The sequence below is a fragment of the Temnothorax longispinosus genome, chromosome 10 (assembly GCF_030848805.1).
Source record: "Temnothorax longispinosus isolate EJ_2023e chromosome 10, Tlon_JGU_v1, whole genome shotgun sequence".
Lineage (NCBI taxonomy): Eukaryota > Metazoa > Arthropoda > Insecta > Hymenoptera > Formicidae > Temnothorax > Temnothorax longispinosus.
In genome coordinates this window covers 20,413,440-20,440,560 of record NC_092367.1, presented here as the reverse complement: position 1 = coordinate 20,440,560, position 27,121 = coordinate 20,413,440, and the positions used below count along the sequence as shown (strand labels likewise).

General features: G+C 36.9%; 3 protein-coding genes across 9 annotated transcripts in view; 1 reads left to right on the top strand and 2 right to left on the bottom strand.

The window, feature by feature from the left end:
* LOC139820497 (titin-like) overlaps nucleotides 1-14,996 on the bottom strand; it is an 83,282-nt gene extending 68,286 nt beyond the window's left edge. Inside the window, 25 exon segments of the mRNA XM_071790824.1 lie at nucleotides 29-545; nucleotides 668-807; nucleotides 1,315-1,487; nucleotides 1,669-1,891; nucleotides 2,198-2,599; nucleotides 2,809-3,210; nucleotides 3,679-3,822; nucleotides 3,936-4,190; nucleotides 4,276-4,818; nucleotides 5,006-5,586; nucleotides 5,671-6,148; nucleotides 6,244-6,789; nucleotides 6,861-7,133; nucleotides 7,233-7,376; nucleotides 7,453-7,710; nucleotides 7,775-7,918; nucleotides 8,002-8,231; nucleotides 8,427-8,665; nucleotides 8,738-9,086; nucleotides 9,210-9,556; nucleotides 9,801-10,022; nucleotides 10,122-10,339; nucleotides 10,473-10,747; nucleotides 10,837-10,879; nucleotides 13,975-14,996. Of these exon segments, the coding sequence (XP_071646925.1) occupies nucleotides 29-545; nucleotides 668-807; nucleotides 1,315-1,487; nucleotides 1,669-1,891; nucleotides 2,198-2,599; nucleotides 2,809-3,210; nucleotides 3,679-3,822; nucleotides 3,936-4,190; nucleotides 4,276-4,818; nucleotides 5,006-5,586; nucleotides 5,671-6,148; nucleotides 6,244-6,789; nucleotides 6,861-7,133; nucleotides 7,233-7,376; nucleotides 7,453-7,710; nucleotides 7,775-7,918; nucleotides 8,002-8,231; nucleotides 8,427-8,665; nucleotides 8,738-9,086; nucleotides 9,210-9,556; nucleotides 9,801-10,022; nucleotides 10,122-10,339; nucleotides 10,473-10,747; nucleotides 10,837-10,879; nucleotides 13,975-14,113 (7,285 nt within the window). The 5' untranslated portion in view covers nucleotides 14,114-14,996.
* LOC139820501 (uncharacterized) overlaps nucleotides 1-27,121 on the top strand; it is a 132,233-nt gene that overhangs the window by 73,972 nt on the left and 31,140 nt on the right. The window lies entirely within an intron of this gene.
* LOC139820499 (uncharacterized) overlaps nucleotides 17,785-27,121 on the bottom strand; it is a 31,877-nt gene continuing 22,540 nt past the window's right edge. For all 4 annotated transcript variants that reach the window (XM_071790832.1, XM_071790828.1, XM_071790830.1 and 1 more), the window contains 10 exons: nucleotides 26,819-27,022; nucleotides 26,514-26,677; nucleotides 23,494-26,364; nucleotides 23,073-23,262; nucleotides 21,694-22,401; nucleotides 21,233-21,418; nucleotides 20,430-20,945; nucleotides 19,789-19,886; nucleotides 19,496-19,676; nucleotides 17,785-19,339 (listed from right to left, as the gene is read on the bottom strand). In XM_071790832.1, the coding sequence (XP_071646933.1) occupies nucleotides 19,227-19,339; nucleotides 19,496-19,676; nucleotides 19,789-19,886; nucleotides 20,430-20,945; nucleotides 21,233-21,418; nucleotides 21,694-22,401; nucleotides 23,073-23,262; nucleotides 23,494-26,364; nucleotides 26,514-26,677; nucleotides 26,819-27,022 (5,231 nt within the window). In that variant the 3' untranslated portion in view covers nucleotides 17,785-19,226. The remainder of the gene's footprint in view (nucleotides 19,340-19,495; nucleotides 19,677-19,788; nucleotides 19,887-20,429; nucleotides 20,946-21,232; nucleotides 21,419-21,693; nucleotides 22,402-23,072; nucleotides 23,263-23,493; nucleotides 26,365-26,513; nucleotides 26,678-26,818; nucleotides 27,023-27,121) is intronic.

The following is a 27,121-nucleotide window of genomic DNA, read 5'->3' as shown; positions in this document are numbered from 1 at the left end:
ATTGAACTTTATATCTAACGATTCTCACTTGTCTCAAGGGGCACTTCGTTTCTGAACCATTCCACTTTAAGCATAGGATCACCCACGGGTATGAGTCTACATTCGAAATGTGCGGTGTGACCCTCGGCAATGCTATCAATATTTTGCAATGGTTGAGTGAAGACTGGCCGCTGTCGTGTTTGAGGCTCTGGAATATCCGGTCTTTTCCATGGCTGTTGGGCCTCGAGCTCTCGGATTTTGTCCATTCCTTCGGGCCGTTGAGAATCCATAATAATGCTATCTCGTGGAATTACTTTAAGCTCGATAGATGATACGCATTGTCCCAACGCGTTAATCGCCCGCACCGAATATTGTCCTGCATCTTCGGGTACGGCATGACCAATGTCCAGAGCCACATAGCCGAAATCGAAAGTCACGTGGAAACGCGCTGCCGATGGTAATGGTTTACCATTGTGGAAGAATTCGATTCTTAGATTTGCGTCATGCAAAGGCTCTACTTGGCACTCGAAGTGAGCTGTTTGCCCCTCGTATACTTCGGTTGTGCCCTAAAAAAAATTTCTCGTGTTTCATTTTATTTGCTTCATTTGCTTTGCTAAACTTTTTATATTTGCTTTATTAATTTATATAATAATCATTCATGTGTCTCGTTATCGTTATTATTATTTACCCTAAGCTCAGTGACAAATCTCGGTGGTGTTACTGGCGGTTCCTCGATTTCCAATCGTGCAGGATGACCCTGGGCCTCTAATTCTCGAATCTTTTCCAGACCATCCGGATGTTGGGTATCCAAAAGAATACTCCGTCGCGCTATGATAAAACAAGTATTCTTTATTATCAACTTCATGCTTGCTTTTTAATATAAAAAATATATAAATCCGATTTTACGATCAATTATTATTATCTGAAGAATTAGAATCGCTTAACTCGATATACCTTGCAATATCTCACGTGATATGGTTAATAATTCTGTTTTTTTTTTTTTTGAAGCATGATATTTTTATATCGTCTGTAAGACCAGAACTTGTTTGAGTTTACAAGATTTACGAGTTTATACATTTTAACGAAAAAAATTCTTTTTTTCTTAATAAAACTTCTTTATAAAAGTATCTCCGCTATCCGTTCGACAGATGGCCTTTTTCTTGTCGATAAATTTTATCGTTGCTGATGAATGTTTTCAATAAGTTTTTTACGGGTGGGAAATTAGACTTCGGATATTGCGCATCTTTCGCTGACAATTACACAGGACAGTTAGCACAGGACTGACATGTACGAATATCCCGAATTAACGCACAATTTGATATCACAGATACTTACAGCTGACTTTGATAGTACAAGTGTTAACTGCTTCGCCAGCCAGGTTGGTTGCTTTACACATGTAAGTACCGGAATCTTCAGGATAGGTATAAAGAATATCAAGAGCCACATAGCCAAAATCATGCGTTGTACGGAAGCGATGACCAGTTTTAATCGCAACGCCATTGACAAACCTATTAAATTAAAGAGAATTCAATCGATAGAATTATTTGGCATTGTATCAAAGCTACCGTTATATCGTGTGTCGTTTTTATTCTTAAACACATTTAAATTCTAGATAAATATTTCTTCATCTTATAGACGATGCAGCTACTATAATGTATTATCCATGTGTATTGAGTATATTGAATATACCATTCAATTTTTAAATTCGGGTCGTTAATCGGCTCTACACGGCATTCCAGATGAGCATGCTCGCCTTCCTTGAGATGATCCAGATTGTTCAATGGTGTTAAGAACACAGGTTTTTGATGAATAACCTCTTTTTCGATCTCTTCTTTGACTTCGACAGTTTCCAATTCTCGAATCTTTTGCAAACGTTGTGCATCCAATGTATCGAGATATAAGCCTTGTTTTGCTGTGCAAAATCAAAATAATTGGTGACAGTCATGTATCTACACTTTTATTAATTAAAAGCCATTATAAAATAACAAGTTATGTAACATTTCGTCCACACTTGTAAATTTTGCAAAGTAAACATATGAAAAATTTATCTCGCTTTATCTCATTTGTTTTTCTCATTTGTTTAGAAAGTCCGCGAAAAGAAACATTATTTAACGGGTACTCATTGATCATGCTAAATCTAGTTTATGAATAAACATAGTGTAAAAATAAAGCAAATTATTAGCCCTTTGTTGTTTTCATAGTGTAAAATATTACTTACAATCCACGCTGATCACGCAAGTAGTGACTGCTTCGCCAGCAGCGTTTCTTGCTTTGCACATATAAGTACCCGAATCTTCAGGATAAGCATAAAGAATATCGAGAGCGACATATCCGAAATCGTAGGTTGTCTTAAATTTATGTCCTTGAGGAATAGGACGTCCATCTCTAAACCATTCAACGATCATCGTCGGATCATTCACAGGAGTCAATGTAGCTTCGAGATGGGCACTTTTGCCTTCTGGAAGGTGTTCAATATTCTTCAATGGTCGTCCGAAAGTTGGCTTCTCCGCGATGATCGTATCTTCTTCGATCACTCGTTTATATCTTGAATCATCTTCGAGGTATTGTATCTTTTTCAATGCGCTCTCATGTTGGGTATCGTGAATAATTGATGCTCGAGCTAAAGAGAGATTTTTTTTTAAGTTTAAATTAATGCAAAGCGATATAAAGAAGAGAAAACTTAAACCGAAGAAGAGAAGAAATGAAATATAATGTGTAAATTAAAGTTATAAGTTGTAAGAAATAAATGATGCACACGTACACACACGCAACAAAATCAAAGCTAATCCAAACTACGTTGTCGCGCATATGCGCTCTTATATTACTCACACTTCACATTAAGATTAATCGAGCTCCTTGCCGATCCCAATTTATTGGTGGCTTGACAAGTATACGTGCCCGAATCCTCGGCATATACGGTCAATACATCCAACGATGCGAATCCAAAGTCACAGGTAGTTCTGTATCTGTGACCGGTGGATAGTGGTTTGCCATTGTGAAACCATTCCACCTTCATGTTGGGATCGGGATAAGGTTCTATGCGGCACTCATAATGTGCGCTTTGTCCTTCGACTAGACTGGTAGGTCCGTTCAGTTGAACCGTAAAGGATGGCTTGTCTTTTATCAGGATCTCCTCCTCCTCACGACGTTGATATTTTGTGGTATCTTCCAGGGCTTGAAGTTTCGACAAAGCGCTCTCATGTTGCGATTCGAACTGCAAGGCTGCCTTGGCTGTATTTTAGAAGAATTTTTGACATAGCGCAGTGGTACGAATCGTCAAAGGGAATCATGCACGTCAATTAATTCCGTAAAACAAGGAAAGTTTTTTAGGGTAGACTCGGCAGATTTTCAATATCTCAGGCAAATATGTAATACTTATTTGTAGATAGTAGCAAATAAGTTTAACAATATTATATCAAACCAATTGCAATGAAGTAAAAATAAAATACAAGAATGTAATACCGACAACGTATTACGTAGTAAATCGGTATAGGATTTTAAACATCATTTCTGTTTAATGATGTAACTATAGCGAAAGTTAATAATGTTAATTAATATCGGGACAGTTTACCTAATTTACAAAAAATAATTATTATTGATTATATTTTTAAAATTAGTTTGCGAATTGTGTAAAATGTATTGTGTAAACGTTTCGTAAATATGTACCTGAGTTATGCGTTAAATTAACGACGTACTCACATTGAACGAACAATGTTGCTGAAGTAACTGCTTCTCCAAGTTCGTTTATAGCACGACATGTATAAGTGCCTGAATCTTCGGGATTGACGTACTTCATATTCAAGGCGACGTATCCAAAATCGTGCATGGTCGTTACACGATTTGCTTTAAAAAATTTTTTAATAAAGATAAAGATAAAGATAAAGAATATTTTTGAAAGAATCTTGATATGAGACGACATATGTTGGTACATAAAATTTGTTAGATGCTAAGCTTACAGGCTGAAATAGGAACTCCGTTACGTAGCCATTCCACCTTGAGTTTAGGATCTCCAACTGGGATAACACGTGCCTCGAAATGTGCTGCTTGATTCTCAGCAACACGGAGATCTTTTATTGGCATCGTAAAGACCGGAGCTTGCGTAATAATTTCCTCGGTTGCAGTTTTACGTTGATAACGAGAGGTGTCCTCCAACGAGCGAAGACGTTGAAGAGTTTCTTCACTCTGAGTCTCTGTGTAGATTGATTTTTTAGCTGTTGGTAAAAAAAAAATAGTGAATTAACGTTATCGATATTGGAAGAAATTATCGAACAAATCTTATAGTGAAAAAAAGCTTACAGTGAACGATGGCGGTTGCAGAAGTGATAGCTTCGCCAATAATATTTTTAGCTCTGCACGTATATGTTCCAGAATCTTCGGGGTACGCGTACATAATATCGAGAGCGACGAAACCAAAGCTGTTTGTCTCGACGAATCTCGAGCCCGCTTTTACTGGTTTATTATTATGGAACCATTCGATTTTCATTGTTGCGTCGGATACCGGAATTAGTCTACATTCAAAATGTGCTCGCTGGCCCTCTTTTATCTCGACATTATTCAATGAAGTTGTGAAAATAGGCGCCTGAGTGGTAGTTTCTTCAATAACTTCTTGTCTATGATATTTGGATTTATCCTCAAGATAGTGAATTTGCTCAAGTCCAAGCTCATTTTGCGTGTCCGTTAATATTTGTGCGCTTGAGCGACACGTTAAAGTACAGAGTACTTCGTCACTTCCTACCAGATTAACAGCACGACAAGTATATGTCCCAGAATCCTCGGCAATCAAATCAATTACATCCAATGCAACGTAACCAAAATCATGAATTGGACGGAAGCGGTGTCCTGCAAATTGTGTATGTGTGTGTGATTTTCCCAAGAATGAACATAATTTGAACATATACAAACTAAACACAACTCTTTTGATAAATTTTGAGAAAAGAAAAGAACGTGTGTTAGATAATGATATGTGTGTACGTATTTGTGTTATTATTGTAGAAGAGATAGCAATATAAAAGTTAGGACAAATTACCTATCGTTACTGGACGACCATTCTTAAACCACTCGACTTTCAAATTTGGATCCGTTACCGGCTCCAGTTTGCACTCGAAATGAGCATGTTGTCCTTCTCGAAGATTTTCTTGGTTTTTCGGTTTTGTAATAAATTTCGGCTTTACATTGACGACTTCATCCACTAGTTCATGCCTTTTGTATCGTGAAGCATCTTCCAAGTATTGTATTCTTTCCAATCCTTCGGGATGTTGAGACTCTAGAAGTAAATCCTTCTTGGCGTGTACTCTTACAGAGCACGAAGTAACCGCTTCGCCGAGCTGATTTCTAGCTTGACAGGTATATACACCAGAGTCTTCAGGATAAACGCCAAGAATGTCTAGAGCCACGTAATCAAATTCATAAGATGGTCTGAATCGATGACCAGTTTTGACAGGTCTACCATTAACAAACCAATCGACTTTCATGGTCGCATCGCCAATTGGCTGAAGACGACATTCGAGATGAACGTTGGTTAGTTCTACCGTCTCAATATTGTGTAGAGGTCGAGTGAACTGAGGTGCTTGCATCACAGTGACTTCCTCCTGTTGAATTTTGCGATACCTATACACGAATAAAATAACAAATGAGAAAAATAATAATTATAAAGAAAATATGAGTTACAAGAGGCGATAAATAAAAGCGAACCTTGATGAATCTTCCAACATTTGTATTTGCTCAAGCGATTGTTCATTTTGCGTTTCGGTGACGATGTCAGATCTTCCGATAACTCTGACGCAAGCTGAAGTATGCGCGGTACCCAGATGATTAGTAGCTCTGACTGTATATTCACCAGAATCGTAAACGGTAGCGTGTACTATATCGAGTGCGACGAATCCGAAATCATAGTAAGTTCTGAATCTGGAGCCGACTGTGACCGGACGTCCGTTTTGGAACCATTCAACTCTCATCGTAGGATCGCCCATCGGTTCCAGACGACACTCTAAGTGAATATTTTTCCCCTCGCTAACTGGCTTAGGATCACTCAACGGCTGGATAAAAATTGGTTTTGATTTGGAGATCTCTTCGATATGATATTGCGGCTCGACAAACTTGGATTCTTCTAAACGTTGAGTCTTCTCATAAGTACCGCGATGCATGCTGCTGGTATCTACGCTCGAACGTGCTGAAACGAAGAATCAACGAAACTCACTAATTAATAATCGTCTATTCTCTGCAAATTTCTTCAATACGGCATAAAAATAAAATTGTATATCTTACTCTCTACAGTCATGGTGGCGGATAAACGAGCTTCTCCACGGGCGTTTCTTGCCACAACGGTGTATGTGCCAGTGTCTTCAGAGCGAACCTGAAGGATATCAATGGAAACGTATCCGAAGTCGTGATACGTCTGGATTCTATTAGCGGCAGTAATGGGTTTACCATTGTGGTACCACTCGATCTTCATACTTAGATCACTTTGAGGTTCGACACGTGCTTCAAAGTGCGCCCGTTGACCTTCTACGATCTTATTAGTACCTTTAAGATTACCCAGGAATCGTGGTGCCTGGGTAATCTGCGTTTCTTCCTGAACCTGTCGCGAGTATCTACTCGAATCTTCGAGAGACTGAATTTTTTGGAGACCAGTAGGATGCTGGCTGTCATAAATAACATCATTCTTGCTGATCACACTCAATTGAGCGGTAGTGTGAGCCTCACCGGCTCTATTGTAGGCTCGGCAAGTGTACACGCCAACATCGTGTATTGTTACGTATTTGATGGTCAACGCCACGTAACCAAAATTGAAGAAGGTTGTAATCCGAGAACCTAATCCCGAAAATGTTCCGTGAATGTATAACATGCATACGTTTATGTGAATAGAATTATGTATTACTCACTAGCTTCTACGGGTCGTCCGTCTTTCAGCCACTCGACACGGAGATCGGCATCACCGATTGGTTCGAGACGCGCCTCAAAATGAGCGAATCCGCCTTCTCTAATGCCGCTCTGATCCTTAATAGGCGATTTAAATTCCGGTGGGCTACTCGGTTCAGGCTGTTCCTGCACGTACTTTTGGTGTATCGCCTGTTGATACGCTTCCAATTCCTCGGCAGCCTCTATGTATCTCAGTTGTTCGGGAATACCCAAGTCTGTTGTAACGCTTGTTCGCGCTGCACAATAATTAAGAGATCAGTATTCGAGAATTGATAGAAGCTAAAATTGTTTGAGAATAATTATCCGTCACGGCACTAATTGTAAATAAGACTCACCAAAGACACGAAGAGTCGTGGAGCTGATGGCCTCTCCCAAGCGGTTCACAGCTCTGACAGTGTAAGAACCTGCATCTTCAGCCCGTAGGTGCATTATATTGAGTGAGACGTATCCGAAGTTAAAGATGCTAGTGATTCTCGAACCTAGTGAATAATTAATAGTTTTTTACATTAATTTTTCAAACAATAAAAATCGCTCGTTCCAAATATCAACACTCACTGGCTGTGATTGGTTTTCCATCCTTGTACCACTCCACTTTCATGGTGGGGTCGCTAACAGGTGTCAATTGCGCCTCGAAATGGGCGTTACGACCTTCCTGTAGCTCACCAAGATCCTGGAGCGGACGGATGAAAACCGGCCGCTGTGAAGAGGTCTCCTCCGCGCTCTCCTGTCTTTGATACTTGCTGTAATCCTCAAGCTGTTGAATGTACTGGAGGCTATCGGGGTATTGGCTTGCTTGTTCAATAGTGGCACGTGCTGAAAAAAAGAAAAAAAAGCTTATGGTTATATAGAATACGGCGTATAGATAACTATTACTCACGTGTTACGCTGAGGGTGGCTCGAGATTCAGCGACTCCCGTCGAGCTTACAACGCGACACAAGTACTCGCCGCTATCTTGAAGAACGATGCTAATGAGATCGAGTGAGATAAAACCAAAGCGAAAGACGGAAGTTGCTCGGGAACCTGTGAAAGATACATATGCGTCAATGTAAATCGATTGAGTTTGGTCATGTAAATGCAAGATTGATATAAAAATGTTTACTTACTCGCATCGAGTGCTCTGCCGTTGACATACCACTCCACCCTCATAGTGGGGTCGCCCACCGGTTCGATTCTGGCCTCGAAGTGAATTCGTCCACCTTCGATCTGATGAACGTCTTTTAGCGGTATAATGAAACACGGCGGGGGATAAACTTTGTCCTCTTCGGCGGGCGGCAAATAGGGTTTCGCGCGTTCCACATGTCTCAAGTAAATCACTTCGGGGCCAGGCGCTGGTCTACAAACGTTTATTATTCAGTTTAATTTACGACAGGCTTTTGTTAGTGAGAATAAAAGTCAATTTCATAAAGTCCTGATTCTATGAATCTATATATTCATCATCTGTGCATCACAATAAGGATATAAAATAAAACGTGGAAAGGTGTGTGAATGTTAATTTGCTAGTTTGGTGAATACTTAAAAAGTCTCTCACTCTGGTTCGATGATTTTCGTTGGTCGGGGTAAATTCAGGCGTCTTGGTTCCGGGGTCGTTCCTTTTGGCGTCTCAACGAAGAGCCGTGCTCGAGTTGCGGTGGAGCCGGCTACATTTTGAGCTGTACACTGGTACCAGGCTGCATCTGAAAATTTGGCGCACGGGATATCCAAAGTTGAAGCTCCGCTACCATCGCTCGATATACGTATTTCAGGGCCAGGCGTTATTGGTACGCCATCCTGCAAAAGTTTTTTTTGGTGTCAGAGAAATCGTGATTATACAGCAAATAAAATTTGAAGAAGTTACAATACCTTTTGCCACGTGATACGTGGAATGGGCGTGCCGACTGCGCGTGCCATAAAGACCACGGGTTCTCCCTCTTTTACGCCTGTTGTAACAAAACGTTCGACAAATTTCGGCGCAACTACTTGTTCCTTTTCAATGACATTTAAGTTGCATTGACAAGAAGTCTCGCCAGCTTTATTCCGAGCAACGCATGTTACTACGCCAGCGTCGGCGCGATTCACGTTTGTGATCATCAACGAATTGTTACCAGATTCATTTACAAGGATTTTGTGAGTCATGTCATTGGCGACTTGTTGGCCATTTATGTACCAGGTAACTTCGGGATAGGGACGTCCAGTTACGCGACAATCGAATCTGAAATATGTCAGTTATATTATTTGTTAGTGTCACAAACACAAACACCACTCATTGAAAACGATGCTTAAGAGTTAAAGAAAAGCTAGAGAGATACTAAAAATGGAAAAAGTCAAAGCATACCGCGTCATTTTGCCTTCGGTAGCTTCCTTATCCGTGATTGTACGAACAAAATTCGGTGGCAGAACTTTGCTAGAGTCAGTAGATTCAATGGTCGACTCTACTTGTTGAGTCTTAATAAATTCCCTTTGATGCGCTTGATACGGAACTTGATCTACTTGATCGCTGGACTCAATTGCGAGATAAGCGGAACTAACGGTACAACCTTGAGGATTCTCAGACAATAATGTATAATGGCCGCTGTCTTCCGGCAGAGCGACTCGAATTCGTAAAGTAGCCTGTTGATTTGAATAGCTCGTCTCCACACGTTGAGAATCTCGAATTCTCTGTCCATTCTTGAACCATGTTAACTACAATAACGTGAATACGATTTAGCGATGCTAAGTTAATAAAGGATGTATTAGATTAGATATTTTACAATTAAAACAATTGAATATCTTATAACATTATTGACAGATGATATAGAAATACGACTTATAGAGATAAAAGTAATTATACATATATACTAATATACTATATGTATACTATTGGAGAAAAGTTGTCGTAAAGTTATCTTTAATATTTTAGTTCTTTCAATGAGCGATTTGAACTCACTCTTGGTTTCGGATTGCCAGTTATCTTTGCGGTGAAGACAGCGTCCGATCCTTCAACGAGCTTCGAGTTTCTGGGTTTCTGAGTGATTTGTGGAGGTGTAACCGGTCCCAAGGTACGATCAATTGTCGTAGATATTTGCAAGTCAGATTCACCCGCGAAACGGCGAGTAATTGATTCACGAAACTCCAATTCGCGCAACAATCTATATTCAAAGGTGTCCACCTGTGCATTTGAGAAAGAAGGAATATTACTTCTTAAGCATTCTCATATCCGGTATTCTATTAAAGCAACGAATATATGTATAGTGTTTGGCTGTAATACCTTAAAATCTTCAACGCTCGTAGTTGTGCCATTAACGTAACTTCGTTTATCGGTCGTTTGTTGATAACTGCGTTGTTGGAAGACTTGACTTCCAGTTTGCATTTTCTGTTCACTCGTCTGAAAGCTTTGCGTAAATTCTTTCTTGTGACTATCTGTTAGTTGTTGCGTTGGAGGACCAAATCCCTCCGGCTGTATGTAAACTGAGCAAATAGCTTCGCCTGTGAAAAGTGAAGGACACATAGTTTTTTTTTTCCATTTATTTTATTCTAACGTCAATTCGAAAGTTAGATTCTAATGTTTAAAGAATATCTATTCTAGATGAAAACTGCCCTTGTAGAAAAAAATCCTTACCATATTGGTTCTTTGCACTGCATGTGTACTCGCCCTCGTCCCCTGGACCGATCTGATTAATTTGGAGTGTGACAATTCCTGACTTTTCATCATAAGACATTCGGATCTTTCGTGATTCTAGCAACAGCACTCCTTTATGTGTCCAAGAAACTGACGGTCTCGGATTACCACGAACACAGCCTTCAAAAATCGCGTTGCCGCCCTGCGCAAATCTCGCATTTTTGAAGATTCGCTCGAAAATCGGTGGTGAGGGATCCCCGGGTTTACCCGTAAATCTGCCGATAATTTAAGAGATTGTCTTTGACAGTTACATTTCTCTTATAGTCGCATAGAGACTACAATTAGTAAATGTCGCAATACTTACGCTGGTACCGTTGGCGTCGTTTGCATAACGATCTCCCCTTGAACTGCAGAAATAAAAAAATGAGTTAATTTACTTCAATTAAAATGCAAATAATATTAAACACTGTTCAAATTAATTAATCTATTTCATCCGGAATTAAATTCAATTTCTCCCTCCCAATGGAAGTCCATAATCATAAACTTGTACGTATTTTCGCAATGGTTCGTTCTCAGACTAACAAGTAAATTGGTTGAAATTATGATGCGTCCCGTGTAGACATAATTTAATGAAAAAATGCGGCATCGTCATCGCGCGTAACGGCGACAAGAAAAAAACAGCTCGTGAACGGTTCGTTTCCTTGGCTCGTTCTACTCTAATTGGAAAGTACGACAGAAGTTATACGAAGAAGGAAGGTGTACACGCATAGTGATTTAAATACATCGTTTTGCTCAATAAACGAGCAAATTTCAGAAAATAATTAGTAACTAGACAAGATATCTTCTCAGCCACGGATAATGCAAAGTGTAAAAGAACGAAATTAAATATTATAACACAAAAAGATAAGAATATCGATTGAAATTTTTAAAAATGTTTTATTCACTTAAGACCTATGTCTCTGGACACCTTTATCATTTTAATTTTTAATTAAGTATAACGCGAATTAAAGTTAAAGATAAAAATATAATACAATTAAGACAAATATTTTTATCTTTGATTCTTTGATTTTAATTCGCGTTATAACTTATTTAAGGACTAAAATGATAGTCCTTAAAATGTCGAGACATAGGTACGTGTCCAGGCATTGATACATTTACCTTATACGTGTAAGAAAAAGGCTAGCCATATTAACTGATGTAAAATATTATATTCATGTTTTTTATCCATTCCATATATTTAAATATGGAATGTAGGATGTATAGGCAGAATTTCATTAATTTATATTATTTAATCAATTTATTAAATCAGTGGATTGATTATCTAATTATAAAATTAATCATTTTTTTCATTGTATGTGACATCGCGATTAAGCATCGGTCGCTTTACGATTTGCGAGCTACGAAGGACGTAATGTGCTGCTACAAGCAGGGGATTGTATTTTTGCATTTGGATAGGGATCACGTTACCGTGAGCCATTTTAGGCGCAACTATCTTTGCTCGGCGCTGCGCGCCGCGACGAGTCGCGACGCGATGCGTCTACGCCGTGCCTGGACCAATCGCGTCTTCCGTTACGCAAAAGCAGTCACTGACCAAAATAAAACCGGGTCTAACATTTCTCTTCTTCTCATATCTACGTACATTTCGCGTAAAATTTGCATATTTTATATTCGAATATTGAATTTTTAAATTAACATTATCTTGCTCTTTTGTTTGTTATTTTTTCTTTCTTTACTTATTTATACCATTTTTCTGTCATCCTTCTTTTTGCTCGATCATTGATCTTGACTGATGATGGCAAGTATGTATTACGATCAGCTGTTTGGACTTTTAAAGCATCCAAGTTTTATCAAAATTTATTATAGATATTATGGAGCAATTAGCCGACTTTTATAGAAACTTTGCATAATAAAATAAATATGTTTATAAAAAGAAAGTATTGTACAATATCCTATTTATTATACATATATATGTTTTTCTTTTCTTTTTAATTAAAATTTTAAGCAATAATTATATCTTATATGACGATATTATTCGTAAATACTTCTAATGAGATTTTTTGAGACGTAAATATTTAATCCTTCTTTACGTACGTGAAAGACACTAGTTTAACGCTTTAACGCAGTAGCTACTAGCGTAACGGATTTGCTTACTGTACTTCATTGTCTTTTACTTTTACGCACATTGAAATATAATCCAACACGTTTCGATGCACACATTGATGTAAGTGAGATTCATAAACCTGTCAGTGTTATATTATTTGGCAGCCGTACTCTCTGACACATCCATATTCTTCAATTCTTTAACGTATAACGCAGTTGGCAAACGTGCTTTAGTGAAACTATTTTCGATAACGGAAATTTATTTCTAACTATTATATTATTCTATATGTACATAAAAAAATGTATTTGCAAGATATAATATTGAATGTATAATACAGAATATTAATGCGCAAACACGCCGTTCTTCAGATTTTTATAAGAGTCCCCAAAATTAAAATTTTCTGTGAAATAAAATTTTACTAATTTGCATAGAACTCTTCGCAATAAATTAAATAATCGCAAACAAAATACACATAATAAACATTTTTTGAAGTAAATTTTGCAATTTGATTTGGAATTTTCTCAATATCACGTTTATCTCGTTTAAAATTTGCTGTAATATGATCCTAAGTTATAAGTAATTTTTTATTACTTTACTAATAAAAAACTTTAAACTAATTTTTATTTTATACTTTACTTTCTTTATATTACAAAAACAGCGTTTTTTTATTCTCAAGGGAGAAGTTCTATATATATGTATAGAGATAATATAATATTAATATTAATGAATTCTGTCTCAACATATAAATAAAGTTGGAGGTACATGTAATACTTCTTTTCAACTAAGCAAATAAAGTGTGAAATATAATAAGAGTCACCTCTTGACAATGCAGTATATTGAATTAAATATATATAAACTTTCTTTTTTTGTGTGTTTAAGCACGTTGGAATTAAAATTTTCAAAGTAAACTGTTAATAGAAAAAAATTTTTAAACTATTTCAGATGTATGTATTTTCTTGATATGATACGTAATACAATGTCATATTCCTCAGACAGCATATAAAAGAATTTTTGAAACGATTATGTCGAGAGTGTGGAGAACTATCTTTAGAGCTCTCGCACGGACGGTGCTCCTTGCACAGAAATAGAATACGAGTATTCGTTGACGGAATATCCACCAGAAGAGATTTATTAAAACTGCTAGATTGAATTTATTCTTGGTAGAAAAATTTGAAAAAATAAATTCGTGAAAATATGCACCGCTATCTTTCACAAGCACTCGCAATATCTCGAAATTACATTGTAAAATGTATTTTTATATAAATTTATTAATATGCAATAAATCCTGAGTTCGTCAAGATAAATTTTCTGTATCGTTCTTCTTGCTTGAATTCTTCATATTCGATAGGCAATTGCTCAAGGATATAATTTCTTGACTTTTCAAACATCGTCACAACTGACCTCTCTGCTGACTGGTGATTTGTTGTCGCGTGATTTGTCTTTCCGTCCGTTGCTGGATGTATTGTTGCTGTTGTTCTTGCATGATAGCTTGTTGCTGCTGTTGTTGCTTCTGCTGTTCTTGAAATTGTTGTCGCTTCATCTTGGATCGAAAAATTCAGTAAAGTCGTGAGTCGTTTGAATGACAAAATTGTGACCAGTTATATGACTTAGTAATAATAAACTGCTAATTAATCTAGAGAATCTAAAGAGATCTCTGTTTTATTTTATTTTATTTTTTCTCTCAACGTTGTGTTTTATCACCCGAGATTTAACAAACAAACTCTTGATGCACAACGACGAATTGGAGCAAATCACTCGCACTTATTTCGCTTTACTCCGCAATACACGCAGTTTTGCTGGTAACCGCGGTTCAGTTCAGTCAGTCGGCAGAAATCAAGTCATCGTCAAAAGTCTTGTCCCCGTGATTCTTTAAACCAAGACGTCGGTCGAATGCGAATTGGACGGGTTACGACTTGACGCTTGGCTAAAGCATAAGAAGATGGGGAGGGTGTCGTATGGTCAGGGTGGGGCACGTTTAAACGCCCCGACCGACGCCTGACGCGTGCGGAAGTACGCTTAGGAAGAACAAGAGGAATATAGGGTGTGCGAGGGTCAGCTCAACGTATTTAAACAAATTTCAACAATTTCTTTCTGTTTTATGATATATAATGATCGGAATGAAAATCGTAGGGAGGAGGAGAGGGATTAGAGGTATCTCATATTCAATACGTATATATTGTATAAAATGTGATAAGCATGCTATATCACATCTTTCTTGTTTTTTGGTTTTTATATTCCATAAATTGCACATGTTGTTTTTTATTTTTCTGATAACCACAGGTTTGTGTTGAAGATCAATGATTTGTCCGATACAGATAAGATTTTATAGATATTATAATTATAACATATCTTGTCGAGTAGAACGGTAAAACGGTGGTAAAGTCTTACGCAGCGTTCTTGCGCTCACTGACAGCCACCCACGCATCTTTATTGCCCTCTCCGTACTCACATCTCTCTTTCGTTGCTCCCCTCCATAAAGTTATAAGCACTCTAGATTCTCAAGCTTGAATGCGCACGCTCATTCTTTTTTCTTTTCATTCTCTACACTTTTTCATTTCTTTGCGCCTCGAATATATTGCAAATGTCTTCTTCTTCTTCTTCTTATTATTATTATTATTTATGACATGATATACGTATTGTATGTGTGTGTTTCAGGATTGACACAATTTTGCCATTTTCTCTCTTTCTCTTTCTTTAGTTTTCACCTCGGTCTATTCGATCTATACGTTTATTCTCTTTCTTGACGGAATTTGGCGGTAGAAAATGTTGTATGTGCATAGCTTCAGCCAAGTTTAGCCACGCAAGCAGCCCCTGATCGCGACTCCGAGAACGCACTGCCTGCGCACTGCGCTTGTGAACTCAAACTGCCTAGTCGTTACACACTACATTCTAAAAACATGTGCACGCATATCAATGAAGCTAATAACAACGTGGGGGATCGTCTCATAACGACTCGAATTCTGTCCTTGAGACATATTTTTAATACCATTGAGGGAGAACTTTGCGGGGGACTTTGTTGGACTTGAAAAACATCTTCATACTCTTAAGGTTTCATAGATATCTCATACACTCGCTGACTACAAATAATTGCAGTCTTCTATTTCTAAGCAATATATGAGAATGATTTTATCTATATAACTATTAACGTTTCAACACCGATTGTGATACTTGTATACCGTCCGGTATTATTTCTCCAATAGTAATTTATACGTATTAACGATACATAACTTTAAGTGTAATGTTTATTTTACACCGCAATTAATCTATATCAGTTTTCTGAAAGTGCTTTACGTATCTATTGTCGGAATCAATAAGAAACGAACGTTAATGATTACGGTGCACGCAAGGAAGTAAATACCATTCCGCACTTTCGAAGCCAAGAACATTGGTATAATCATGAAGAAGGTAGGTCACGCATGAATCATCGAGTTTCGTCCAAGATGCCGCATAGCGACGCATCTATTTTAAGATTTTGTGAAATAATCTCGGTCGAGATGACGAGAGAATCTTTGCATTTGATGATGTTATGATTCAAATGCTGAAGACGAAAGTAACATACATACTACTAAGAGTATCGCGAACTTATATATTTTATCTATTATTGTGTTCTATTTTAGGTGACGACAACAATGGTCATTATTAAAGAGCGGCGCGCGGCGATGCAATTGAAAATTGCATAGACTCACCGCAAAATTCCTTTAAGTTGAAATAATCTATAAGTCGATACTTTGTTTCGCAAAATCGATATTATTTTTTATCCGTAAATATTGCATATACGTATGCGTTATATTCATAATTTTACACCTAAATTAATATTGTTATTTTATTAGATAGGCGAATTCTCATTAAATACTCACCGTTCTTCCAGCTATTCACTCCATCGCAACTATGCAATGAGGGTTTGGTATCCAAACATGAACTATCGATGTTAGTTCCATTTTTCGTATAGATAGTATTTAATTCACGCTCGATATAATTTGTTATCTGCATTGCATCAAATTCTCTCCCTGCGTTTTCGCAATTGTTTCCTTCTATGAAACTGTCATATAATTTAATGATAGTTTGGTAATAAAACTTGATGAATTGCATATTAAATGATCGATTCAACTACCTGTAATCTGCAGTTAATCCGAGATCGTAAAAAGATTCATACGGTTGCTCGCGATTTGTCAAAGTCAGTTTAACATATTTGTCTTGCGATGAGAATAGGTCTTTTAAAGCTACGTATTTTGGTAAATCTTGTGGAAAACGTTCGAGTGTGCATTCCTTTTGATCGTGGTGAGTGCTGCGTATGGATGATGGTGCGCCTGTAATTAAATAGCAATACCGTTTGGAAAGTGTAATATAATCATTTGAATTCTTATTATACATTTAACTGACAAGTCGTGGAGAAAACGAATTAACACTCTCTCCACAAATAAGGTCGCTTGTTTTTCTTCCGTATATTTTTGGATTGCCGACTCACATTTTCCTCCACATTCCACAAGATTACTTTACCATCTATTTTCATACCAGATGATCTCTGTTTTTCATGTAAGAAATAAATCTCGAACTTTATAATATCTATTACAAGAGATACAAAATTTTATCATTTATGTGCGAGATGATATAATATTCTAATCGCTAGTAGTTTATCTAGTATCAATAAGAAATTATTTTTCTTTTCAATCATAAGTGCTCGAAGTTATTTGAAAATATTATGTATAATAAAATTAATAAAGTTAGCATATATGTACATATAATATGTAGTTTAAATATTTAGGTATAGGGCAATTTTACGAACATTTTTTAAAGAATATTTAAATATAATAAAAAATAATATAGCGACATACTGTTAGAGAATTACATATTTAACTATTAACATACAAAAGAGCATTTCTTTCAAAACACAAGAAAAGTCCTTTTTCACAATTTCTGTAATTAATCATTAATACTGCAATTAATTTAAAATTAAATGTTTAGAAAAAATTTTAGCTATTGACTTTTGCTATTTGTGAAAGATTATTTGCAAAAAAATATAATGTTTATATATAACATTTTGACACTGTTTACTTAAAAAATAATCAGAGGCTTACCTTAGATTTCTGTTCATCATCAATGCACATCACAATTGTAAACGCCAACAAGAAGACAATTACAAAGGCAGAATAAAAAAGGAAGGAATATAGGCAAAAATGTGAAATAATTTATTAAACCATTTACCCAAGTATATAGATAGAGAAAGCGTATATTTATTTACATACATAATATATAAGTATTATTGTGAATTCACGTTGAATAGCGAGATTAATAAATAAGAGTTAACCCCTTGCGATGAGAAAATGTATTGTATTAAAATATCTTATTTTTAAATTGTCTTCTGTTATTTATTACATATTGAGAAGTAATCATTTACATAACTTACAAAACGTTGAGCTTTCGTGATATTGTTCAAGAAATGCTGTTTTTTTTTGTGACTGTATTGTTTGAACATGCTAAATGCGTAAATTATCTCTGCCAACTATTGACGCAAGGAGCTAATAGCATAGCGATTTATAGCATAGGCCGTACATGCCCCGTAACAGATCCCATATTCCGTCTAGCTATAAAATATCAACTTCTCTGTTTAAGCAAAAACAATTGACATAGAAACTTGTAAGAACTACAAAATAAGAAGCCTCATCTAGAATGATTGAGTATTCTTATTGCATTTATTTACCATTTAACAATAAGTAACTTTCTCTTATCATAATGTTTTTAGGTAATATGACTAGTTCCAACAATATCACGCACATGATGCATAAATAGAGTAATTTAATATAAGTAAAATAATCTTAATATTAATCTTTAGATTGAAACAGGAAATTGCTTTTATTTTCTATTTTATAAAATGCTTTATTTTTAATCATTACCTTCGACAAAGTTAGTTTTACGAAAAAAATCTTGTAATTCTAATATTGTTGTAACAATGTTGGCAAGAAATAATTAGTATACTTAAAGATAAGTCGAAAATATAATATTTTAATATTTAGAAAGTCACAATACTTGAAACAGATAAGACGTTAGACAGAGAAGAAATAAAGTATGCAGAAAAGCTTTTCTTAACTTGTCCAATGGCACAATTAAAATATGCAGTTATGCATGTTTGATAAGAAGGTCTTTGCGTTTTTTATTGCGTTTCTTTCGTTATCCGCTCGTTATATTGACTAGCTCGATTTAGTGTTGACTAGCTTTTGCCAAAACGTTAATTCGAACATTTGAATAAAATGCAATAGAAATAATTATGCTCATTGAGACAATGTCGATCCATTTTTGTTCTATCCTTTAGCATGATTAGTAGCATCACTTATTTTTATTTCTTTATATATTACGACAAAAATTGTTGTTTATCCCCGACAAGAAGCAAGAGCCATACCAGAAAAGCCATTTTGACATCGAATTATTCGCTTATTTTCAGTTTGTTAAAAATTTGTAAAAATTTTTTCTCGCGTAGAAAATACAGTGTGTCGAGCATTATATGTAATTATTTCCTTCATCATATTAGTTTGTGGCCTGGGTAAATAATAATCGAATAATACGATACGATGCAAATCTCCGGCATCAGCAGACCGCCAAGTTAAGAATGAAATGTTCCACCACCTTTACATTTATTTGTCTCTCTTCTTACCAGATCCTTACGAAATAGGAGCATATATAGATCGTCTATTACCTGGAACTTCCAAGTTGGCAGAAGTTACGGTGGAACCTAAACTATTCGTTGCCGTACATGCATAAGTCCCAGCATCCTCTGCACAAAAAAAATCTACATAATTATCTAACAGAATTATTATCTTCTTTTGCATTTGAATATAATTAACTGTGTAATGCAAAAATAAATTAATACAGTAAATATTAAAAGATTACGGAGAAAAGATAAGCATCAAATACAACTTGTATATCGTACCGGGCAAAGCTCTCATTATGGTAAGACGACAAACACCGTTTCTATATTGGACTTCGTGGCTCTTAGAATTTTCGACGATTCTACGGTCTTTTGACCAAAGAATATTGGGCTGTGGTTCAGCTTGAACGATACACTCGAATCTGGCTGGCTGTCCGCTTACTACCGCGATATCTTTTAGTGGCTGTAATAATGATGAAAAAAATTCTTTTCTTAGCGTTATTTTTAATTAGAATTATTTTAAAGTTAATAAAAAGCATTTGACATTATTAATGTTATTAATTTAACAGTATTACCGTAATGAATGAAGGAGACTTCTTCGGTAATATTTCGAGATAAGGCTGAATTATTTCTTTACTCGATGATACTCCGTTGCTAATCGGCCACGGTGAACCTGCGATTTTCGATGAAACTTAATGGAAGAATACTATTAATGGTATGTGACAATAAAACAATTTAAACGTGACAAAGTGGTTCGTGCGCAATCTGATATATAATAGCATAATAGCGAGTAGTTAGAGCCTATTGTTAGAGACTAAATAAATGTATAATATGTATTAGAATGCGTGAAAGTAAGGAGCCACCTAGTTTCAAAGCAATATTAAGCAGCATCAAGAAAAGTTTATTACACTTAATCATTATTTCCTAAATTAAATTTTATAATATTGTAAATTTGTTAGAAAAATCTCGAGAAAAATCCGAGTGTACGAGGAAAGCAAGGGTGCAGTTTTAATGCCAATTACAATAGAAGCTATTACAGCTATTTAAAAATAACGAGAGAATATTTAATAAATAGAAAAAAACAGTTTTTTACATTACAATAATATTATTACAATAATATACAAAAACGATCAAAGCAAAGCAAAATAAAAAGTGCTGCAAAAGAAAAAGAATTGATAAAGGCAACACGCGTTCTCGATGACAGGTATGCAGGTACCTGCAGAATCCACGTTGCTAGGTGGTCCAGTAGCGCTACTCTGTCTTGGAGAGAGGCTTGGCAGGCTTGGACTAAGAGAAAGCGGACTGGGCGTTGTGCGATCCCATCTTGACGGTGATACAGAGCTAGGTATGACGAGACTTGGAGGCATCATCGAGTTTTCTATATCTCCCTTATTCGATTGCTTTTTATTGCGATTCTTTGTGTCTTCAGCTTCAGAAAATTCGCTTTCCGATGTCGGCTCCCATTTGACAGTCTTTGAGTTTCCGAATTTATTTCCTATCTTGTTTTGGCGGTTCAGAAATGTTGCTTTTTTCATAAAACCATTCGCTTTCTTTTCAGTGAACTCGTGGATTATAGGCACTTCTATATCGCTGGAACGTCTCTGTCCTTGAATGCTCTTCTTGCTACTTTCAATCGTTTTTTTACCCTCGCCAGGTAAAACGATACCGAATTCGTAGCCAAAATCGTACTTGAAGTATATGAGTCCAGTATCCGGATCAATTTGTTTTGTTCCTGTTCGCGCCAATGAGCATTACATGCTTTACATCAATGTAATTTATTTATAAACTTATTCATGCACACGATATATTCTACGCTCATTGTCAGATTAAAAGATCTTAAACTTATGTGTCGAATCAGATGTGTGTGTTTGTGTGTGTGGAGAAGCGTGTATTGTATTTTTATATTAATTGTATATACATATATGTTTAATATATACAAATCAAATCATGGAATTACAACGAGCCAAATCTATCTTTTAGAGTTTAGACTAATTATAATAAAGGTAATATTGGTATTACCGTGTTCGGAGACTCGCGACTCTTCTCTATAAGTTCTTGGCTCGTCACTATCGGTTATCTTGGAGTCGTTAGGATGCTTCAAAATCGGCTTACCCTGTTTCAAATCCGATTGGATACCACTCACAAACTTTTCGGTTTTTGATTTGAAGCTGCTTGTCATATCACGCATATGACATGACGCGATGTCTGTGAAGATTTCAGAACTTTGTGTTACAGAACAAGGATTTATCTACTTTTTAAATGAAAAAAAAAGAAAAGAGACTAATAGAATAAAGAATAATTTATGAAACAAAAAGAAAAGGAAATTAATAATCAGCCAAATAGAGAACAAGTGGTCGGCAAAGATATAAAGCGATAATTTTGAGTGCATTTGTCTACGATTGTCATAAATAAAAATTATATCTACACTTGTATTAAGAACACATTGTGAAAATATTATGTAGCATTGATATTGCTCTTACGGCCCGCTGCTCTTTTTACATCGCTTCTCGAGATGAATCCGTATTCAGGTGGTGCACCAGGCTGCAAAACATTGCCAATCTTTCCGGAAGTTGTATGCTGCTGATATTTTTGGAAATTGATCTTTTTATCTGTATCTTCTTTGCAAATCTGCATCAATGACGTTGTCGGAGGACCGGTATCGAACTCCATCGGCGATGCGATGTGTGTCTGTCTAACTGGTGCACTCAAAGATCTTGGACTTCTTCCCGTGGGTGGTTGAACTCTTCGGTAATATGGTTCCTCTGTGTCACTATCAGCTGGAGCCCATTTTGGTCGAATTCTGCTTGAATCTACATCGCTCTCGTAATCAGATTCCCGGAATTGTCCTTGCACAAATTTTTTCGGTTTAGGTACATAATAATTAACCGTTTGCTGTTTCTGGACAGGTGTGGCATTGGTGTCACCGAACTTAATGATGCGACTTGTTTGCTCAACAGTAACAATCCTTCTAGCATTCTCCGTTGACTCGTCCATTCTCACGGTTTTCTTCGTCTCTGTGCCCATCGCATTTGTAAACGGCATGCTTGTATGTGCTTCGTAAAATTGTTGCTGCGGTTGAGGTGGCGCATAAGCGATTTCCGGCGGAGAGCCAGGTAAGAGAACCGTTTTCGGTTTTGTCGGTATGACTACTGTATGCTTGCGAGGCGAACTCGACTCCATTGGTTTCCCTATATGAAAAGTTTGCCTGTGTGATCTCCATTCAAATCTCCTCTGGCAGTTCGAGAAAAGAGCATAACAAGAAGAATCAAGGGAAAATACTGGCAGAGAGTAGTAGCAGTCGGGTTTCACATGTCAAACGGATCTTATTAAAGTTAAAATAATCAAAACTTGACGAGTTTCGATCGTAATATTAAGTCTTAATTCAGTTTTCAATGTCACTTTCATAAATTCTCGGACTTTTCTCGATCTTATGATGATAAAACCGGTTATAATGTGATAGCGAAAGACATGCTCTATGAAAAGTAGATTTATTATGAAGAAATGAACGGCGGCGATTGTAAAAAAGACGAAACTTAATAATTACTTTAAAATGAAATAAATGGCATGCAAAGCTAGACAAGAGAACTTGTGCTTGGATAAAGTTTGCAAGAAAGACTGTACATTGTTACCGTTTTATTTCTACATTATTTGCTATATTTATAACAGAATGATTTTTATTGTAATATGTTATATTCTAACATAAATAACTCGCTATATATACATACATATATATGTAGATATATGTATGTGTATGTATGTATATATATACATATATATATGTCACAATATTATGTTAATTAAGAAAGTAACGTAGTATTAAGTATTCCAATTTAAATATATTAATTTTATTAAGTAATACCTGAATCAGCAACACTAAATTTCGTGGAGCTACCCGTTCGGCATGACGATGTTCTGCCATCATAATCACTCTCGTAGTCGCTCTCGCGGAAGTCACCCTTCACTAATTTCGAAGGACCCGGAGAGGTTGACGGAATTTTTTCCGCTGGTTCCAACTTTCTGTGCAATTGGTTTATGGAGTATCCCGTCTCCTGCAAACAATATTTTGTAAAGACTTTTATTTTAATGTATAAAACGTTACAAAAAGGAAAAAAAGCACAAATCGCATACACATATATTTATTAATACAATCTGATAGCTAAGTTAAAGTACATATTAAAATCTATAAAATATTTCACGATACTTGTTAATAAATTTCTTAGGCAAGCATGAAAAAAAAAGAACATTTGAAATGGCACACGGACACGCATCAAATCTCGAACCTTCATGGAATCGAATTTGCTCAGGCTACTGATAGTTGGTGACGCATAGTTCTTCTCGAACGAGCTACGTTGTTGTTGAACAGCTTTGGGAGTCGTCTGTATACTACAAATAGGTGGTGAAACAAAGGAAGTTTCTTCTTTTCGTAAATGGCCACTTTCGCCGTAACTATGACTTTCAAAGGATTTTGTTCGACTCTCAGTGCACATAGTACGACTCTCTGTGTGAACCATTGTCGAGGGGCCGTCGCGTTTTCCAAGAAATTTTTGCGTCGTCATGGATGAAGTCTTCTGCTGGAATGGCTCATCAGTGTCCGCCATATAACCACTTTCTTGCTGAAAAACTTTTGTTTTGAACTTCGGAGATTCCGGTTTTTTGATAGAAGGAGATTTTGGCGCGGAACTCTTCGTGCTCGTCTGTACGTAAATCGGTGGAGAACCGGGTTTTAAAGGAATCGGACTTTGCTGTTGTTGTTTGAATTCTCTTTCGTGTCGTTTAAATGTCATTTTTCTCGCTGTTTTCTCGGAAGTTTCCGTGGTAATAAGTGATTTGGATGGTCCTGTAAATTGTGCAGGAGTCTCAAACTTGGAAGGTGGAAGTGGCTCGGGTTCGGTGGACCTTGGCCTCGGCTGTTTCGGAACAGGTGCTTCGACCTTTCGATAATGCGGTTCTTCGTTATCGCTCTCATAAGGTCTCCATTTTGGTTTCGGGCGGCTGTCGAAATCGGACTCGTAATCACTTTCATGGCTAAAGGCACCTTTAATGAACTTTGACGGAATTGGTGTCGAGAATTTGATAGGTTTTTTCGCTGGAATAGGCGGCGGTGTAACGCGTACATCTTTCGGTGGAAGCATGGGTGGTTCTTCTACTTTCTTTTCTACTTTCGTGATATGTTGCAATATAGTTTTTTCTTTTGCAACGGGTGGTGGAATATATCCAATCTCCGGAGGAGATCCTGGCTCGAAAACGATCGAGTCCACTGCTGGCTCCATAAGACGATGTGATGTTGCGAGCGATTTCGAGGCTGGCACGAGGCTGACCTTCTTTACCAAACTAGGTGCTTTCAACTCTTTGTCTTCTGTCCAACGTTTTGAGCTGAAATCTTCAAATTTCTGTATTGTTTCAGCTTTTTCCATGTTACATTCAGTAGTGTATTTTTCGAACAAAGCCTTTTCTTGCACAGTATTTACAGTATGATCGACTTTAATCGTCTCGGCGTTATAGATTATCGGGCCTAGTTTAGACGTAGACGGAGGTGCTTCCACTATCTTTTCAGTGAACTTTTCTTTGCTGCACCACGAGTGTTTTTCTACATTGGCGGACGATTCCGTACTAATCTTCTTTATTCCGCCTTGCGGTGTTTCCTCAATCTTCTGCTCAAGTTCTCTCGAAGAGCTTTTGTATTCATCAACAGGAATACTCCACTCGTACTTTTGAGTAGATCTGGTTTGCGGTGGCCACGATTTTCTATTTGAATCTGCGCATTTTTTCGCCCAGGATTTTTCCATCGCCAGTGCGTCTGCAGATGGTTTTGGCGACGTAGATCTCAAAATCTCTTGATGACTAGAAGCAGCCGAATGACATCTATATTCTGATAGGTCCGTAGACACGTGCGATTTGGTTTCGACATCTGATGATGATGACCACGGTCTGATAGGAGAAGTACTTCTCAAAATAGACGTTGAAGTGCATTTCGATGGTTCTATCTTTTCTTCTTTAAAATATTTGCTTTCCTTCTTCTCGTATGCATCTTTCTTTACGCATGTCTCTTCAAATGTCTCTACGCTTGTTTTTTTCTTCTCAAGTTCAAATGGCGGTGGTATCGTAAATGCCAGAACAGGTTCCGCGACTTTGACAGGTTCTGGTACTTTTGATGTAGGAATAGACGTAGGAAAGATCTTTACACCTCCGATTGGAGCATCTATCGGAGAGAGTGTCTTATCAAAAGATTCCTGAAGCTGTTTTGCTTTGACAAATACATCGGGTCGTTTTTTTTTCATCTCTTCCGGTTTTGGCATATAGCATATCTCGGGAGGTGGTTCTGGCACTAGATCGAAACTTTTCATCATCGTTTCAGAACTCTTGGTCTGAATTTCCGAAATGGACGAATCAGAAACTATCATTTTCTCTACAGTTTTTTGTACCTCCATTGAGGGTAGCTTAGGGGTCTCGTATGGAAATTCAAATAGTTTATTTTCGACTCCGCGAGACGACGATCCTTGTTCTAACTTGGTAAAAATATCCTTGGCAGCTTTCTTTGCTATTTGGAACTCTGACGGTTTTGCTTCCGGTTTCTTTGCTTCTTGACAAACAGTTGCTCGTTCATAATTTTTGGTTAACTTTCCAACTTTCGCTTCTTGAATTTGTCCGTCTTCTGTCAGCTTAATCATTTTCTTTGGCCCTTTTGGCATTATCTCACTTTCCTTCGTAATGGACTCGAAGAAGCTCAATGCATCTTTTTTTGCGATCGTAGAAGTCTCTACGTTTTCATTATCGATCGTTGATCTTTCTTCCGTTTTCATTAACGGCTTCGTAACATCTGTTTTGTCACGGTCGATTTCCTTTGTCGCGATCGTTTGCTCGGTTCGAGGTTTGGAATCCACGATGGATGGAGTTTTATGTTCCAGTTTCATATGGAACTTCTGTTCTGACTTCGTTTCGGTTTTATGGGATTCAATTATAGATGAAATCGTTTCCGATTTACTAGTCTTTATTTCTGGTTCGTCGATCTTTTGCACAATGTCGTTTGCAGTCGATGCCAATATTGTAATAGGTTTGGGCAATCCGACTAACTGCCACTGTCGGACCGCTGTCGTTGGTGTTTGTTCGCTCGTTGAAATGCCTGATGACATCTCTTCTCTTTTTCCCTCAGACTAAATGCAAGTTATATAGTTTTACAAGTGTTTAGAAACAGTAAATAGCATATTGACTCAGAGAACATTAAACTTTATTCCCTTGCTTCATATTACTATTATTATGAAAATATTATAAAGCTTATTTATATAAAAAAGATGAGAGTTACCTGGACGGCACTTTTATCCTGAATGTTTTCGTAAATGACAGTCTTATGCACCTCGACCATAGTATCAGGCTTCGGTTCGAAAACCGCGATATCAGCGATACTCTGCGCTTCGCCACCGGCGTTCGTCGCTCGTACCATGTATTTGCCAGCATCTTCTTCTTTGACTATAATTATACACATAATAGATTAATAAAACGAATTCTTTAAATGTTACTAATAATTATAAGATGAGAGAGTAGTAGTTAAAATTTATTCACATGTAGCCACATGTGATGACTGATAAGAATATGGGAACAGAAATATACCTTTGTCCATAAGTAGCGCGTAGCAATTTCCTTGTTGAATAATTTTCAAGTTTGGTGATTGTTCATTGATCGGCACATCGTTTTTATACCAACTGACTGTGGGTTCAGGAATACCAGTAATTTCTACCTCCATAATAACACGATCTCCTTTCTTTGCTACTTGGGCCTTGAGACGCTTGCCGAAAACCGGAGGAAATATTGTTTCTAAAATTATACATAAGCAGCGAATTATTCTTACACATTGTATAAATTTTATGTACAATCCTCTTTCATTAATATATATGTATACCGCGCCGCACTTAC